General features: G+C 37.2%; 1 protein-coding gene across 3 annotated transcripts in view; it reads right to left on the bottom strand.

Moving 5' to 3' along the window:
• oca2 (oculocutaneous albinism II) overlaps nucleotides 1-16348 on the bottom strand; it is a 95307-nt gene that overhangs the window by 26939 nt on the left and 52020 nt on the right. For all 3 annotated transcript variants that reach the window (XR_013822456.1, XM_079882803.1, XM_079882802.1), the window contains exons 17-22: nucleotides 14591-14738; nucleotides 13789-13846; nucleotides 12921-13029; nucleotides 4110-4237; nucleotides 3123-3182; nucleotides 1345-1449 (exon numbers count right to left, since the gene is read on the bottom strand). Coding sequence is in view for 2 of the 3 variants with exons in the window: in XM_079882803.1 (XP_079738929.1) it covers nucleotides 1345-1449; nucleotides 3123-3182; nucleotides 4110-4237; nucleotides 12921-13029; nucleotides 13789-13846; nucleotides 14591-14738 (608 nt within the window). In the remaining variant the exon portion in view is untranslated. The remainder of the gene's footprint in view (nucleotides 1-1344; nucleotides 1450-3122; nucleotides 3183-4109; nucleotides 4238-12920; nucleotides 13030-13788; nucleotides 13847-14590; nucleotides 14739-16348) is intronic.

A 16348-nucleotide genomic window follows, 5' to 3' on the forward strand; every position in this document is an offset into this window, starting at 1 on the left:
ATTTCCTTATACGGGTCCTAAGGGCACTTCTCCGGTAAGATCGCGGGCGCGCGCGCACTCGTACACCAGAGCAAGAGAGCGAAAGCAGTACCTCATCTAAGCGCCCTGCCCGGCTTTAGGGAAGTCAGTGTCACCAAAGAAGTGGGTTTTTGGTTGCCAGGGCAAGACAAACCTGCACAGATTCCCAAAGAACCCAGCGTTAAGGGAATAGTGGATGCAGTTTGTTTTTCCGGGGCAAAAACGAGTTGAGCAAGACTGTTTCCCTGCATTTCGACGATGATTGTTTTATAAACAAAGCCCAGATCACGGATTTGCAGATCGTCTAATGCTTAAGGATCGAGCAGTCACAATGATAAAGGTCCGCAGTCGTGCGTTGGAACCGCAGGCGGTGAGTAAAACTGTTGAACAAATGTCTCTGTGTGTTGTTAACGTTACTAGCTCGGCGCGTTAGCACAGCTTTAGCACATCGCCCACACGGCCCGCCCCCAGCCGCTCGTTTTTTTCCGGAAAGACTCGGTACAGTCTATCTTTCACTTATAAATATAATAAAACTAAAGACTTTTTGGAGATATGAACGATGCAATACTACTCTATAGGTACTCAAGATTAACAGGAGATTGAGTGAAAATGAGCATTTCACCCCCCCTTTAAGGTATTGCTCTTAACGTTCAAAGCATTAAATGGTCTTGCTCCCCAATATCTGTCTGACCTACTCTACCCTTACCACCCTGCCCGGTCCCTTAGATCAGCTGAACTTGGTTTATTGTCCATCCCTCGTTTACAGCTGTCTAGGTAGGTGGAAGGTCATTTAGTGTTAATGCTCCTCAATTGTGGAATTCGCTACCTCTTACACTACGTAATACCTCATCTGTGGCTACTTTCAAGACCCAGTTAAAAACATATCTACATAACATGCATTTTGGATAATGTGACTATATGTATCCTATGTGACTGTAATGTATGTGTGGGTGTTTAAATGTATTGTAATGTACAATATAAAGCGACCTTGAGCTATGGAAAGGCGCTATATAAATAAAACTTCTTCTTCTTCTTCATGCTCTAAAACTATTTGAAAAAACATATTTCTAATTAATTTATAAACCTACAACAGCTCCTGTCTTCTCCATTGGCCAAATATTGTTAAGAAAGTTACTGGAATGTTGCACATTTTACTTGTTTGCAGGGGTTAAATTGAATGTGCCGATGCAACCTTAAAAAAAAAAAATTAAATATAATGGAGAAGATAGTGTGATTATAGAGCTAGTTTTGTCTTATCTTTGTGTTTGTGTGCAAATGATTGTCGGAGTGCGTGCAAATGAGTGACGGAGTGCGTGTATTCCTTACCATAGTGGCAGTAAAGGGAATGTTGTCTATAAGAGAGGAGGCCAGCGCTGAGACCCACATGACCAAAATGATGGCGATGGCCAACCGCTCATCCTCTGGCACTGCCTGGGAGAGAAGATAACAATAAAATATGTCACAACCAAACACACACATACACAAGCCCTGTCTTCTCTGTCAGTCTCAAGGCCTATAGATGCCAACACAAAGGTGGGAGGATTGCAGACAATGTGTTCATGACACAGTCACATTGAATTCATTATTTCATGGTCTGTTGCTTTCATAAACCAAAACACAACACCACACATATACACAAGCAGGAATAAACAATTTCTAAGCATATGCCTGTTTTTCATCCCGATATTATATGTGAAAAAGCACGGTAGTTTTTTATATGCATGTACAAACGCTGTTTATTAGAACATGGTTTTATTTCAGTCGTTTCCCCACTTTTCTTCTCTATGGTTGTTTATCTACTGTACATGGTCAGATTTTAGGGGTTCTGGTGCTGATGATTGGATTGAATGCATGAGAGCTCCACAGCAGAACCTGTCACGAATAATTACGGTGATTGTAAAAGGCCCACACACCAAACACAAGCTGACAGGTCTATCAGAGTGTGATCGCCAGCCAGGCAAAGCTGGACACTTCTAGACCTGTGGAAATCTCTCTATTTATGACTTAACACAGCCCCACTACTGGATCAAAGATAACAATAATTTCAGCCAGCCACATTATTTAATGAGGTTCATATGGCCGGTTTACAGTGTTTTTATATGTGTGGAAAGACGTGCTCTTAGAATTATGGTGTACGAACTGTATGGGGGAAAAAAGCTACATGTATAGCGTACAACATTGCCCGTCCACTTTTTCAGGGGCCTTGGATTTTTCCTATTTATTCCTTTCTATTCATCACATCATTATAAACTTTAATTTGAAGCAAACATGTATTTGAAAATCAGACAAAGGTAAGAACAAAGGTACAAGACTGTGTACTTAACATCTTCAATGAGGGAAAGAAAAACAAATCCTTGAAGGATCGCAAATGAAAATCGAACTAAAAACAATGGAGAATTAAAAAGTGATTTATTTAAAACAATAGAGAAGTACAAAACTATTTATTGAAATATGCTGATATTTTATGTTCATTGCAAAATATGTACATATGAACAAATATGTACAAATATATGAACAAATACTTACAAATATATGAACAAATACTTACATGTAAGTAGTTTAAGAAAGCAGGAAGACAGAATCTATTATTTCATTTGCGGTGCTTCATGGGAGTGGGCAGATAACTTTGTTGCGATTTGCTTGTTGTGATTCTCTGATTGGTGGAGATTTCTTTACAGATATTAAAATGTAATTTTAAATCTTATAAAAGTGACTTATTTCTCAACATGTGGCTTTACAGTATCTCGCAAGTGCAGCTTTGTTTCTCATAACTGGGACTTTATATTTTGCAGTTGCAATGTGATACACAATGACTATTTCTTTTTTTATTTTCATATTCTGCGTTTACTCTGAGGCAGAAACAGAATTTTGCTCAAAATCCAATCACAAGTGGTCACAGGAGACATGTTACTACTTCCAACATGTAAACATGTTTCACCTCCCCACTTGTGATCGTATCATTTTTTGGATAGGTTTTGTGCTGATTTGCATAACTCATTTAGTGAGTTGAGCACCAAAGAAACACAACCAGCCCCTGCAAATATGAATTCTTAGTGAAATCCCCCCCAAAGACTGTATAAAATATTTCTGGAGCAAATACTCACTTTTATCAACACTGCTGTCTGCTCCCCAATGTAGTCGATGAGCTGCAGCTGGGCTAAGGCCTTAAAACACACCAAAGAGAAAATCAAGCCATAGACCAACAGACATTTAATCTGACAGTCCTGATTTTCCATCTTTTAAACAATGGAAGTGTAATATCAAAATTCATCTATTTTTTGTCTAGCTGCTTGCAGTGCACACAAGTATAAGTGAGTGTGAATGTTGGCTCTGCTTTAGAGGGCAAACAGTTTATCTTGGAGAAGCATTAAGCTCCCCACTGGGCCCAAGGGGTGGTCTTCCCTGTGTGAATACTCTCTTCCTTACAAAACAAAGGATTAAACCAACACAAACAGCAAACCCAGCATTTATGCTGCTGACATGCTAACTTTTCCCTTACTTAGACTCCCAATCTCTAAGTCACCATCTTTCTCTCTCTTTAGTTAAGAATGTGATAGATAAAAAATAACAACACACTATTATATACATTATTAAATATTTTGTTATTTTGTCATTTCATGACAATGCACTTGAAATATTTAGTCTTTTATAACTTTGCACTTTTTGTCCTCTTAGGCTTATGCTCAGGTTTGTAAAAAAAAAAAAAAAAAAAATCAAATTTAGAAAAAGAAATGTATTTAAAAATAGATATATATTACATTTAAAAGAAAAATAATAATTTTTCTTACATTAATTGTGCAAATTAATTTAGAGTTGACAAATCTAAGTATGAAAGATAATTGCAATTAAATAATTTGATTGACTGATTGATTGATTTAGGTTGCATTTAAAACTCAACGCACATTTGATATGAACATGAGAAGCTTGGAACAAGCATCCAAAACACAATATTCACCCAACTAAACTGGTCTTTTCAGCTTTGTAAACAATGACTAGACATCACTGTGATGTAATACATGACAGATCATTGGGATATGTGGGTGTTTGTGTTTTTAAGCATGTCTGTGTGCAGTTCGTGAGCATTACCATACCTCCATAAGCACAAAAAGAGCAGCAAAGAACAACAGGGTGGCCCATTCCACTCTGTGAAGTATGATCTCGAAGTCTTGAATGTCAGCCAGCACCAGTAACCACAGAGCCCCCAAGATAGCGATCCAACCTGAGGGACAAAACAGTACATCAAGCCAAGATCACTGGAAAAGAACCGAGAACACTTTGAACACAACTGCAATTTTATTTCCTGTTGTAGCACGTAAGGAAATAAAAGGATTTAAGATAATGGAATCCTGGAAAACAGCCGACCGGTAGTTAATGCAATGCATCAATCATATGTTATGCCTCTATCTATCTTGCCTTCCCATGACCACAAACACATTCTCATCAGCCGACCACAGTGGTCCTAAATCTGGTATTCCACTCACACAAAACCTCAGTCAGCGGGAGAGAGACCAAACAGCGGCATTCAATTAGAAACACAGTCCAGCCACCTCACAAACAGACTCATAAACGCTCTGCACATCGATATACTGACACCACAAGGAATTCTGCAACGCCACAATGGACTACGGGTTGTCAGGGTGTAAGAATAATAGGCCTAAGCCAGTTACTGGATCGTCTTCATTAAAGGCTTCTGTGATGTGTTTGACACTGATCTTATTACCTCAGTCAAAATAAACGATGGGAATCGCAACTACAACAGAACAGAACATAAATGTGGCAGTTTCCTTTCCTTTACTATCAATGTTGAAAAAAGTTGTGCTGCTTAATATCTTTGTGGAAAGTGCAATACTTTTTTTCAGATTCTTTGATGAATAGAACATTTAAATGATATTTTTGTCCATAAATAGTCAGTGGGTTTCGGTGGGAAATTGAATGTACTTGAAACATTTTTTCAAAAATATATGTTTTTGTGTGTTCCATAGAATAAAGAAAAAATATAGGTTTGGAATAACATGAGGGGTGAGTAAATGATGGCAGGATTTTGTTTCATATGAACGTTCCCTTTAAGTTCAACAGTAAATATCATAGCAAAAAAGTGTCAACTTCTGTACCACTGTTTATTTTAATCCACTCAGATGTTATTGTGATATCAATCTGAAAAATCTACCAAGAATGGAGGTGAAATTAAAAAGGACATTAACTATGATTGTGTGAAGAATTATTGGTGTGATATCATTTTACTACTGATTAGCTGATGTACCGTTTCCCAGAAGCCTCTTGGAATAAAAACATGCAGCATGTCAGGAACAAAATGTCCGAGTCACTAAAGCAAGTCTGATAATACGGCAGGAGGTGGGCCAGTGTTATACTGCTACATCACATGCGGTGGTGGAAGTCCATCATAATAGGCATGCCATTTAGAGATCAGGGCTGTGCACAAGTAATGCGTCACATGTCAGCCTTTGACCTTTACTAATAATAGCCACAGAAAAGCAGGCTTTATTCTGGACCTGCATATTACATGCAACTGTTTGACGTTGAACATTTAAAAAAAAAAAAAAAATGACTTGCTGCAAATGTTACAACAAACGAACAGAAGCCATTAGTGCAGTTAATGAATGCTTACATGCTGGAAGAAACATTTACAAGCAGTAAAATCAGATTTTGAAACGTATTTAAGTGCAGGTAGTAGATTATCATCTCTAGGTCGTGTTTTACCGGAGCAACCATTAAGAGGACATTCAATAAACAACAGCATCCAGGTAAAATGGTTCCTAGAAATATTATTCCCCAGTACACTGTTTGTCATCATTTACCAAGACAAAGCAGTGAAAGGGAAATTTTCATTTCTTGTTATTTTGCATTTATTTGTTAGTGCAGTATTGATATTTCCATTGAATATTACTCCTCAATGTTAAAAGAATAAAAATATGAGAGCTTGAACAGTGGATGGTGTTCGATTGGTGTGGTGTATATGAGTGCATTTGGGCCTTGATTTAAAAACAGGAACACGTAGTGTGGACTCTGAGGAGTTCAGTCCTTGAAACAGCATGTGTTGAACAGATGGTCACATTCACACTATCAAAGCTTTGGGGTCGAAATACAATTTTTATCATATAACGACACAGGGCCTTTGTCTGGTGGACAGTCAGGAACCAGGTCCTGTGACCACCAAGTGGCTCAATGGAAGTGGTTCTCAACTGGTGCGCCACAATCAAAAAAATGGGTCAAAGGTAAGGGGAAAAAATGCTTAATGCAAACAATACAATTAAATAAAAATGAATAAACATATAAAAAAAGAAATATTTTTGTTGATATTTTGGCATAAATGTATTAGTTACATGGTAAAAGTGTGCAAAAGTAGGTGCCAACATTAAAATACACACACTGAAAAAGAAAATGTATACAAGTTGAAAAGTAGTTTTTATTTTATTTTTATTTTTTTTGTAATTTATTTTTTGTGGTCTACTAGAATAGGTTTTCAAGCTCAATTTAAATTAATTTATTTATTTTGACATATTTGACATTGTTGCAGCATCTGTGTTGCGTTCGAAATTGAACACTTGAAGAAAGTTCAAATTCAAATGTTGTACCTATTCAGAAAGTGCGTGATTTCGGGCGCACTGCTGGTCTGGTCTGTAACGCTCTGTTCCCGTCTCTATGAAGCCCCTCCTTCCGAAAAAAGCACAATGTGCTCTGATTGGCCGGCTGGACCATTGTGCTGTGATTGGTCGACCACTCTGAGCGTGTTTTGGAAATGTCATACCCTTACTATAATTGCAACTTTCAAAACACTATTAACACACCTCAATCAGACTTAACCACCTCTTTTCTATGTTTGTACCAATGCTCCTTAAATTAAGCCCAGTAATGATAATTGTGAGCAATAATGTTCCTCCAAAAGTGAAGGAAGAGTTAGGAAAAGACATTTTAATTTTAATTTTAATATTAGCCTGCATAAACTTTGCATTCATGAAAAACTCACCATTCTCACTATTATTGTGACACCAGAAAGAATCATAAATGTCAACTCAAAATCTAACCCACACCACTCAAAGCAGAATAGTGAATTACTGAGCAATTATCTAAAGACCCCACTTCCACCAAAAAGACTATTTCCTGTTAGGCAGCCAGAGGCTTTGAACTCCAGCCAGAGATGCCAGTGAGTGAAGTGCCTCAATTAAAAAAATTAAAAAAAACCTGGACAATGGTCAAACCGTTATTATTCAAGCTTCCCACATTTAGCACAAAACACCACATGCATGCACACATGCTTTGGGATTATGACCAACCCTAGTAAATGCTGCAACAAACTGATATGCTATAAATCATATCGGAGACAGTGCTTCCAATTCAAGCAAAATTTGATTAAGCACAGGTGAGTGCTGGAGATTGCCTGTGGGAAATCATTTAATAAGGGATGAGAAGGACGAACAGAGGAAGAGTCAAAGAAGACAGGAAGAGAAAGAACAGAAAAAGATAGAGAAGGATTCAGATGCAGTCACAGAGGAAACAGATGTACTGTAATTGTGATAGAGAATGTATCGGTCACGATGGTTTGATTTAAACGAGGAAGAGATCATAAAAGGCAATGTTGTTGTGAATATCCGAATTATGGAAGACAAAGTTTTGTAACTAGTTATGGGAATCTCCAAGTCTATTAATTAATAAATAAAATTAAATGTGAATTTTTGCAATCAGGATGCAATTTTTATACATAACTATTACGTAATACGAAGTTGAAATTAACTGTAAAAATAAGACTCTGACCCTTGCTGATGTAAAATGACATGCTCTATTCAAATATCTGTTATGCCCCTAATTTTTGGTTGATACCTTAAAGATGGATATTTTAAAATAATTGTAGTTCCAAAATTAAACTCCAATTTCCCATCAGAGTCTTTGAATATCCTCTCATCTAATGAAAACCCAGGAGAATAAAAATAATGAAGCTTTAATCTCTTTGAGACTGTGATTATAAAGTTTGTTTGGGTTCTCATAAGATTAGAAAAGTCAAGAAGAATCAACCTGATACTTAAATTATAAGCAGAGGTGGACAGTGACGAAGTACATTTACTTGAGTACTTTACTTAAGTACACTTTTTGGGTATCTGTACTTTACTTGAGTATTCTTTTTTCTGGAAACTTCACATTTGATAGCCAAATACCGCACTTTTTACTCCACTACATTTCTGTCAAGGTCCTTGAGTAGAAAGTAGTTATGTTAGTCAGGGCATGATTTTTTTTTCCGTCTTTATAACGTGATTGGATTTTTGCGGGTGACAGACAGCCTATCAGTAATCACTCTACGTGGTCACGTGTCGTGAAGTTCAGCGATTAGTATGATTTTACTCCACTAGTGATCTGTGAGAGACAGTATCGTTGTCACAACTAATGGTTTGAAAGTTTTGTTTTCATGGCAAATAAGTATTTCTTTTTTGCTCTTTGTTAAAGCAGTATTGTTGTTGAGCAGTTATACAGCTATGATTTTTTTCTGATCAGTCTGTATTTAGTGCATGAATGGATACACATAGATGTGTACTTATTTTGTGGGGGTGATAGGAGTGTTAAATAAAAAATGAAGATGATAATGGCTTTTTAAAGAATTAAAGAATTGTCTTTTTTATCAATTCAGTTGTTTAATTTCTATAGGTTTTGTAACATTCTAAAAGCTCTTAATTCCACAGATACTTCAAACTGGTCAGTGTATTCACTAGGTTGCTTTGGAGGGATAAGGTACTGTAACAATGCAACAATAATAAAACAATGCATTGACATTTACTTTTTACTTTTGATACTCAAGTACTTTCAAAAGCAAGCACTTCTGTAACATTTACTTAAGTAGAAATCGGTCTTTACAACTTTTACTTGTAATGGAGTAATATTTGACCAGTAGCATCTATACTTTCACTCAAGTAAGGAAGTATGAAAAGTATGTTTTCTCTGAAGTACTCTGAAAGTATGTTTTTGAAGCATTAAGTAGAATTTGGGGTCAAACATAACATGAGGCATTTCATGAAAACTTTCACATCAGTTGGATACAGTTCGTTTTTTTCTCCAGAGAAAAGTAACAACACATATATCATAATTCACCACCGACAGACATACAGACAGATCATCTGACTTTAAAACACTTTTTTTTAGATACAAGCATCCTTTTCTCGAAGAATAAATTATGTTCAACGATTTGGATGGCACAAACACATACAAACACACACAGACACACACACACACACACACACACACACACGCACACAAGCACTGTATGCTTGGTGTGAAATCCCAGACTTCTTCCACACTGGCATTGGGACGGTTTTGTCAACACAATCCAAAAAAAGTAACTTTTGATTTGCTTTCTGCTTCAGTGTTCCGCCACGGCATCCAACTGAAGATGGAGGAGGAATTGGGAGCCTTCAGCAATGCACAGCACAAACAGAGCAGAAAAATGAGAGCGAAAAAGAGAGAGAAAAAGGCTCCGCAATTAAAAGAAGTTTGCTGAGAAACATTGGAGGCTCATTCATCATACCCAAAACAACACAGGCATTCCGGCCCGTTGAGTGAGACACAAACACCATCATGTTCTTCTTTTTAAAGCAAATGTGTTTCCACAAGCACCCTTTTATAAAGAACCCTGTCTCTCTCAGGATGTTCCAGGAAGAAATTAGCTGTTGCGTGTTTTCTACTTTGATTAATCTTCTTCTGTTTTCTCATTCATTATTTGGTGGTACAGCTTTTTTACTGCCCAGGAGATAAATTGTGTCTTATTTCTTAATTTAGTTATTTATAAATAAATGACTGTATCAAGAGCTGAGATACACTCACCTAAAGGATTATTAGGAACACCATACTAATACTGTGTTTCACATAATTCTATGTGGCATTGATTCAACAAGGTGCTGAAAGCATTCTTTAGAAATGTTGGCCCATATTGATAGGTTAGGATCTTGCAGTTGATGAAGATTTGTGGGATGCACATCCAGGGCACGAAGCTCCCGTTCCACCACATCCCAAAGATGCTCTATTGGGTTGAGATCTGGTGACTGTGGGGGCAATTTTAGTACAGTGAACTCATTGTCATGTTCAAGAAACCAATTTGAAATGATTCGAGCTTTGTGACATGGTGCATTATCCTGCTGGAAGTAGCCATCAGAGGATGGGTACATGATGGTCATAAAGGGATGGACATGGTCAGAAACAATGCTCAGGTAGGCCGTGGCATTTAAACAATGCCCAATTGGCACTAAGGGGCCTAAAGTGTGCCAAGAAAACATCCCCCACACCATTACACCACCACCACCAGCCTGCACAGTGGTAACAAGGCATGATGGATCCATGTTCTCATTCTGTTTACGCCAAATTCTGACTCTACCATCTGAATGTCTCAACAGAAATCGAGACTCATCAGACCAGGCAACATTTTTCCAGTCTTCAACTGTCCAATTTTGGTGAGCTCGTGCAAATTGTAGCCTCTTTTTCCTATTTGTAGTGGAGATGTGTGGTACCCGGTGGGGTCTTCTGCTGTTGTAGCCCATCCGCCTCAAGGTTGTGCGTGTTGTGGCTTCACAATTGCTTTGCTGCATACCTCGGTTGTAACAAGTGGTTATTTCAGTTGCTCTTCTATCAGCTTGAATCAGTCGGCCCATTCTCCTCTGACCTCTAGCATCAACAAGGCATTTTCGCCCACAGGACTGCCGCATACTGGATGTTTTTCCCTTTTCACACCATTCTTTGTAAACCCTAGAAATGGTTGTGCGTGAAAATCCCAGTAACTGAGCAGATTGTGAAATACTCAGACTGGCCCGTCTGGCGCCAACAACCATGCCACGCTCAAAATTGCTTAAATCACCTTTCTTTCCCATTCTGACATTCAGTTTGGAATTCAGGAGATTGTCTTGACCAGGACCACACCCCTAAATGCATTGAAGCAACTGCCATGTGATTGGTTGATTAGACAATTGCATTAATAAGAAATTGAACAGGTGTTCCTAATAATCCTTTAGGTGAGTGTACATTAGTAATATTTAATATGCATAAACTCCAGATCTTAAATGAAATGTTATCTAAAATTCCAATAAATTAATAATACTTCAAAGTCACAGTATGGAAGAGTTTTTGGTTAAAAATGAACAAAACTCAATATGTATACCTTCAGATGCATCACAACCCATGTTAAAAGTAACGTTGATGGTGTTAGAGAGGCCAAAGTTAAACTCAAGACATATCTATAGCCTAATAAAGCTGCTTTATTTTACATTGGAATGAATTAATCATGACTACGAATAGGGTATTTCTCCTGTGCTAAATTACAATTTCCGATTTTTCATAATACTGTATGCACTGCACTAGGTGTCAGTATATTCCGAGACAACAGTCAAATCAATAAGTATAACAACACAAAATACTTAGCACACATGTTGACCTCTAACCACATTACCAAATAATGATTAACACAAGATTCTTAAATTAAATGTTGCATGATGTATTCTATGAACATTTTTTTTAAGAGCATCTAAATATCTTTACTTTCAGAGTAAAGGCACACTGAGAATCTAATTGATATTTCCCACTCATGAAATGTTTTCATGGACCTATAGAATGACCTTTCAGAGCCGTTTTTTCTCTTAACACTCTTTGAGTGACTTAAAATCGAGAAAACTCCCCAGATGCACTGCTACTGCTAATGTTGTTCATAGAAATGTGCTAATGTTCTCTAGTCAATTATAGAATAATCAAATTGTAATTACATAATTTTTCTGGGAAATGGATGGCCTCAGGGCCTAAGAATCACTTAATTGTCATGAATGTGCTTTTCGTTGGAAAGTCTGTGAGCACAGTGCATCCTGTGTGCTTCATTGCTCTCCAGCAGGCGCACTGTATCCTCGCCCATGATTAAATAATCAATATCAAAGGTCAAACGGAGTGGTGATGTGTCAACCTAATGAAAGTCTAATGACAGTCATTTGCAGCCCATGCTGGACGACCCTGGTTTTGATCAGGAGGAACTGATAAGAATTTGAAAGCAGAACCACACTGTTTTTTGAAAATGATAATGTACATTATTTTTGCAATCAGTGCCAATTAATCATGTACACAGCAGTGGAAAGGCAAAAAAACATGATTTTGTATGTATAAAGAGATGATCATTTTGATCATTATGAAAATAATATTTATGTGTCATCCCTCCATAAGATCAAGCTGTCCACAAATGAGAATTGATTATCAATACACAATCAGACCTGAACAATACAACAACCTAAGAGAGCTGTGTGGCAGGCATTTTCTGATTGACCAGCTCGTACTCACTAATAATGTTTGGTGAAGTTCTCAATTTCATTTCTATCAGTAATTGACATCTCATTCACCGTGTAATAAACATGTCTATTAACCAGCTAGAGCAAAAAGGATGGCTGTGTGGCGGGAAAAAAATAATTCAAACAGAAACAAAAGACTTATTTTGGGGTGAGTAATACTAGCTGTCTTATTTAATCTCACGCTACTCCATTGTTATGGCTTTGCATTTGTGTCTCTTTCTACATTTAAAGCCCAGCTGCAAACAATTACCACATCAACACATTGACGGATTTATACACGCACCAATTAGATCATGGGAGGATGTGGCCAGCTTTATAAGAATAACATTTGTTTTTTTATTTTTATTCTATGAACCCTAATTTAATGCATATAAATTAAAATGTTTCCTATGTGGTAGAGGAATTGGCACATATTTTATCATTTCCAAAATAGCAAATTATTCTTGTGATTCCATTTCCTCTGCTCAAACAGAGAGGAAACAAGCCCTCATAATTAGATTGTGAGGCGTGTAAACAGCAGGGCCAGTTCAGCAATAGAAATAGAAATGGATGAAGCCTGATTATTTGTGTCCTTGTTTGTCTCTCTCTTACCCAGATCCAGATGTATGGCAGGAACAAAAGAGTTCAGGAAGAACATAAAGATGACCAGCCCAAGGACAGTCAGACACTTGACCAGGAGGATTTTGTCAGTTATTCTGTGCTATAAAAGACCATGAAAGATACATGTTAGAGACAAGACAGAAAGAAACATGTCTAATACCTATTATGCCCTCTAAACCAGAGTTTCTGGTGGGTTGCGATCCACAGGTCTGTTCAAATTGGATCGCTTATGGGAGTGGGAAAAAAAACCCAATGCTAAATTGCAAATATTATAATGCTAATCATATAATGGTATATAGTTAGCTTTTCAGGCGAACTTTAACAAGGGAATAAATGCTGTGAAAGCACCTAGAAGCATCTATTGTTTATGACATCAAAGGTCATGTGTCCAACTAAACCAGAGTACATTACATACAGATTTAACTGCAACAAGCCTAAAGAGTGTCCTGACCACAATATGTTTCAGTGAATTATTGGCTACTAATCAAATATAAAACCATCAAATTTCAATTGATGTTTAGAAAGCAAACTAGAAACACTTCTGCAGTTAATTTATGCGACCAATTTTTTATTTATTTCCCTATTCAGTCAATGTCATGCTTATGCAGTTCATAGTAATATTATTACATTAATAAATGTAAATTTGTATGTAAGTGTGTTAAGGACATTTTGTTTATTTTTGTGCAAAATGAATGAATGAATGAATGAATTAATTAATTAATTTATTTATTTGAGAACCAGTGATCTAAACACTTTACTCCACTGGAAGTTTCTTATCAATTAATAAGATAACATCGGAAAGATAAGGCAGGGTTATCAGAGTTATCAACACTTAAATCTTAATGCAGCCTTGTTTTACCTTTTTTTGCAGTTCTTGTATATTTTGCTCCCAGTTTTTGTCTTCCTGTGATATTTGCCTGTGAAAATAAAGGAATAAAACAGAATGGAATGTGTTAATACATCCTTTCAGCCACCATGGACACCTGCAAATGAGTAGAAGAGGTGACTTCATGTGGTCACCCCAAACCTTTTCTACTCAGCATGTGAGGCTATAAATGGCTTCTGTGATCATTCTATCTCTCATCAAAGCAAACCACAAGCCCCACAAAATCACAAGCAGAACTAATCGAATTTCTTTAGTTAAAAGAAACATTTCTGATAACAAAAAAATAAATAAGATACTGTTGAGAACAAAATGATTCTGCTTGATTAAAATTTCAGCTCTCTACAAGAACTTTAGAGGGCCTACACAATTGAGAACAAATACCTACTTTTTTTTTTTTACATGTTAATTATTTTTCATTTAGCATCCTGTGCTTCTGGGTATGTGCTATTGTCAGACACAACAGGTGTCATGCAGTGGGAATGGATATATTTTGGGCCTGAAGTGTTTTCAAGTGACCTGATACCAAGACAATTATCTTGATAATTTTTGGAGAGACTCGGTACAGCATATCTGTCTTTTATAAATCTGATAAAACTAAAGACTCATCGGAGATATAAGGATGCAATACTACTCTATAGGTACTCAAGATTAACATGAGATTGGCAGAAATTCATAAAGTTACGTCCCCTTTAAACACCCCTTGTGCATCGGTGTAGACAGACTGCCTCCATTTTAACAGACGATGAAAAGAATGGACTGAGCATGAGTGTAGCACCTCTGGAAGGTCTTGAGCTGCTTGCGCAGAAGGCTTTCAAGATTGAGCACCTTCTGCATGAGAAGACACTTGACGGCAGTCTCTTCTCGGCTGGCAGGGTTAATGCGATGGGCTGTCTGCCTCCACACCAGAATCTCATGCTTCAGTTCTGCAGGGCGACACAAATCATGATAAGATAAAGGGTTCAGCAGTAGAACAGACGAATACGAATTAAGATAAGAATTTCAAATCTATTCCAAAAAAAAAAAAAAAAAAAACAACTGGGAAGAAACCATAGACTGTAGGAAGAAACAGATAACAAGAACTATTAACGATATGGATTTATGGTCAAACAGAGCCAATCCAGAAAAAAAAAGAAAGGGAGGGATAATTGTAACACATTTGTTAGCTCATTTATTCAGATTATTTTTAGCCCAAAGCTTTGCAATTGGACCATCTTTAATTGCCAATGACAATTCATTTCCTAACTTCATTTACCTGGATACAGTTAAATGCAGACAGGCCAATCTCAGAATTTTTTTTAAATACTGTGAACTAGGAAGCAATAACGGTTTAAAATGTGAAGAAAAAACAACAGTTAAAGCTTAAAGGGTTAGTTCACCCAAAAATTAAAATTCTGTCAGTAATTACTCACCCTCAAGTTGTTCCAACACCGTAAGACTTTCGTTCATCTTCGGAACACAAATTAATATATTTTGTATTAAATCTGAGCGCTGGATCACTCCTGCATAGGCTTCTATGGGATCGAAACTTGCCGGCCCAGAAAAGTTAGAAAAGACATTGTTAAAATAGTCGGGCTCAACCATAAGTTTATCAAGTGACAAGAATACTTTTTGTGCGCAAAAAAAACAACAAAAATGTATTCTAATTTATTCAGCTATTCATTTTCTTTTGTGTGGGCCTGAGTGAATTCACGTAGTGTAACAGCGCAGCGCTTCAGGGTTGTACATCACTATGTAGGCTCACGTATCACACACGACCAGCGTCGGCCAATAGTGAGCCTACGTGGTGACGTACAACACAGAAGCACTGCGCTGTTACACTATGTGAATTCACTCAGGCAAATTTCGATCCCATTGAAGCCCATGGAGGAGTGAGCCAGCTCTCAGATTTAATCAAAAATATCTTAATTTGTGTTCCGAAGATGAACGAAAGTCTTACGGGGTTGGAACAACATGAGGGTGAGTAATTACTATCCCTTTAAGGCTGACTTAAAGGGGTCATAAATTGAGAGATGAAATCTTTTGAAATACAAGAGGTCATTGTACTATAAAATGTAATTGTACAGAAAATGACTTGTTTTAGATTTTATAACCGTATGACGTAAAAGTGTAATGAAAGACTGCAGAAGAAAATCAATGCCTACTTCTACATCAGTGCCTCTTTAGCCCCACCCACCGATTCACACATGTCATTTAGTAGTAATTACGAGAGATGCAAACACAGGACCACTCCAACAATAAAACAATTGAGATCCCTTTTAGGATTGCAAGACGTTCTGCAGTGCCAGTTTGTGGGAAAACACAGTCATTGCATTGCCTTCCTTGTGATCCTAACATTAAAAAAGCGTGGATGAACTTTAGAACTGAAGATCCAGATCGCGGCAGTAAGAAACTGTTCTTTTCTTCGCTTTATTTTACTGCCGACATATTTTTAAACAAAACAGTTCAGCGCATACTTTTCGGAGAGACTGAAAATAAAAGATGATGCAGTGCCGACTATATCGGATCCGACAGCAATGTCGCAACACAAAAGTGT

The sequence above is a fragment of the Squalius cephalus genome, assembly GCF_949319135.1.
Source record: "Squalius cephalus genome assembly, chromosome: 10".
Classification (NCBI taxonomy): domain Eukaryota; kingdom Metazoa; phylum Chordata; class Actinopteri; order Cypriniformes; family Leuciscidae; genus Squalius; species Squalius cephalus.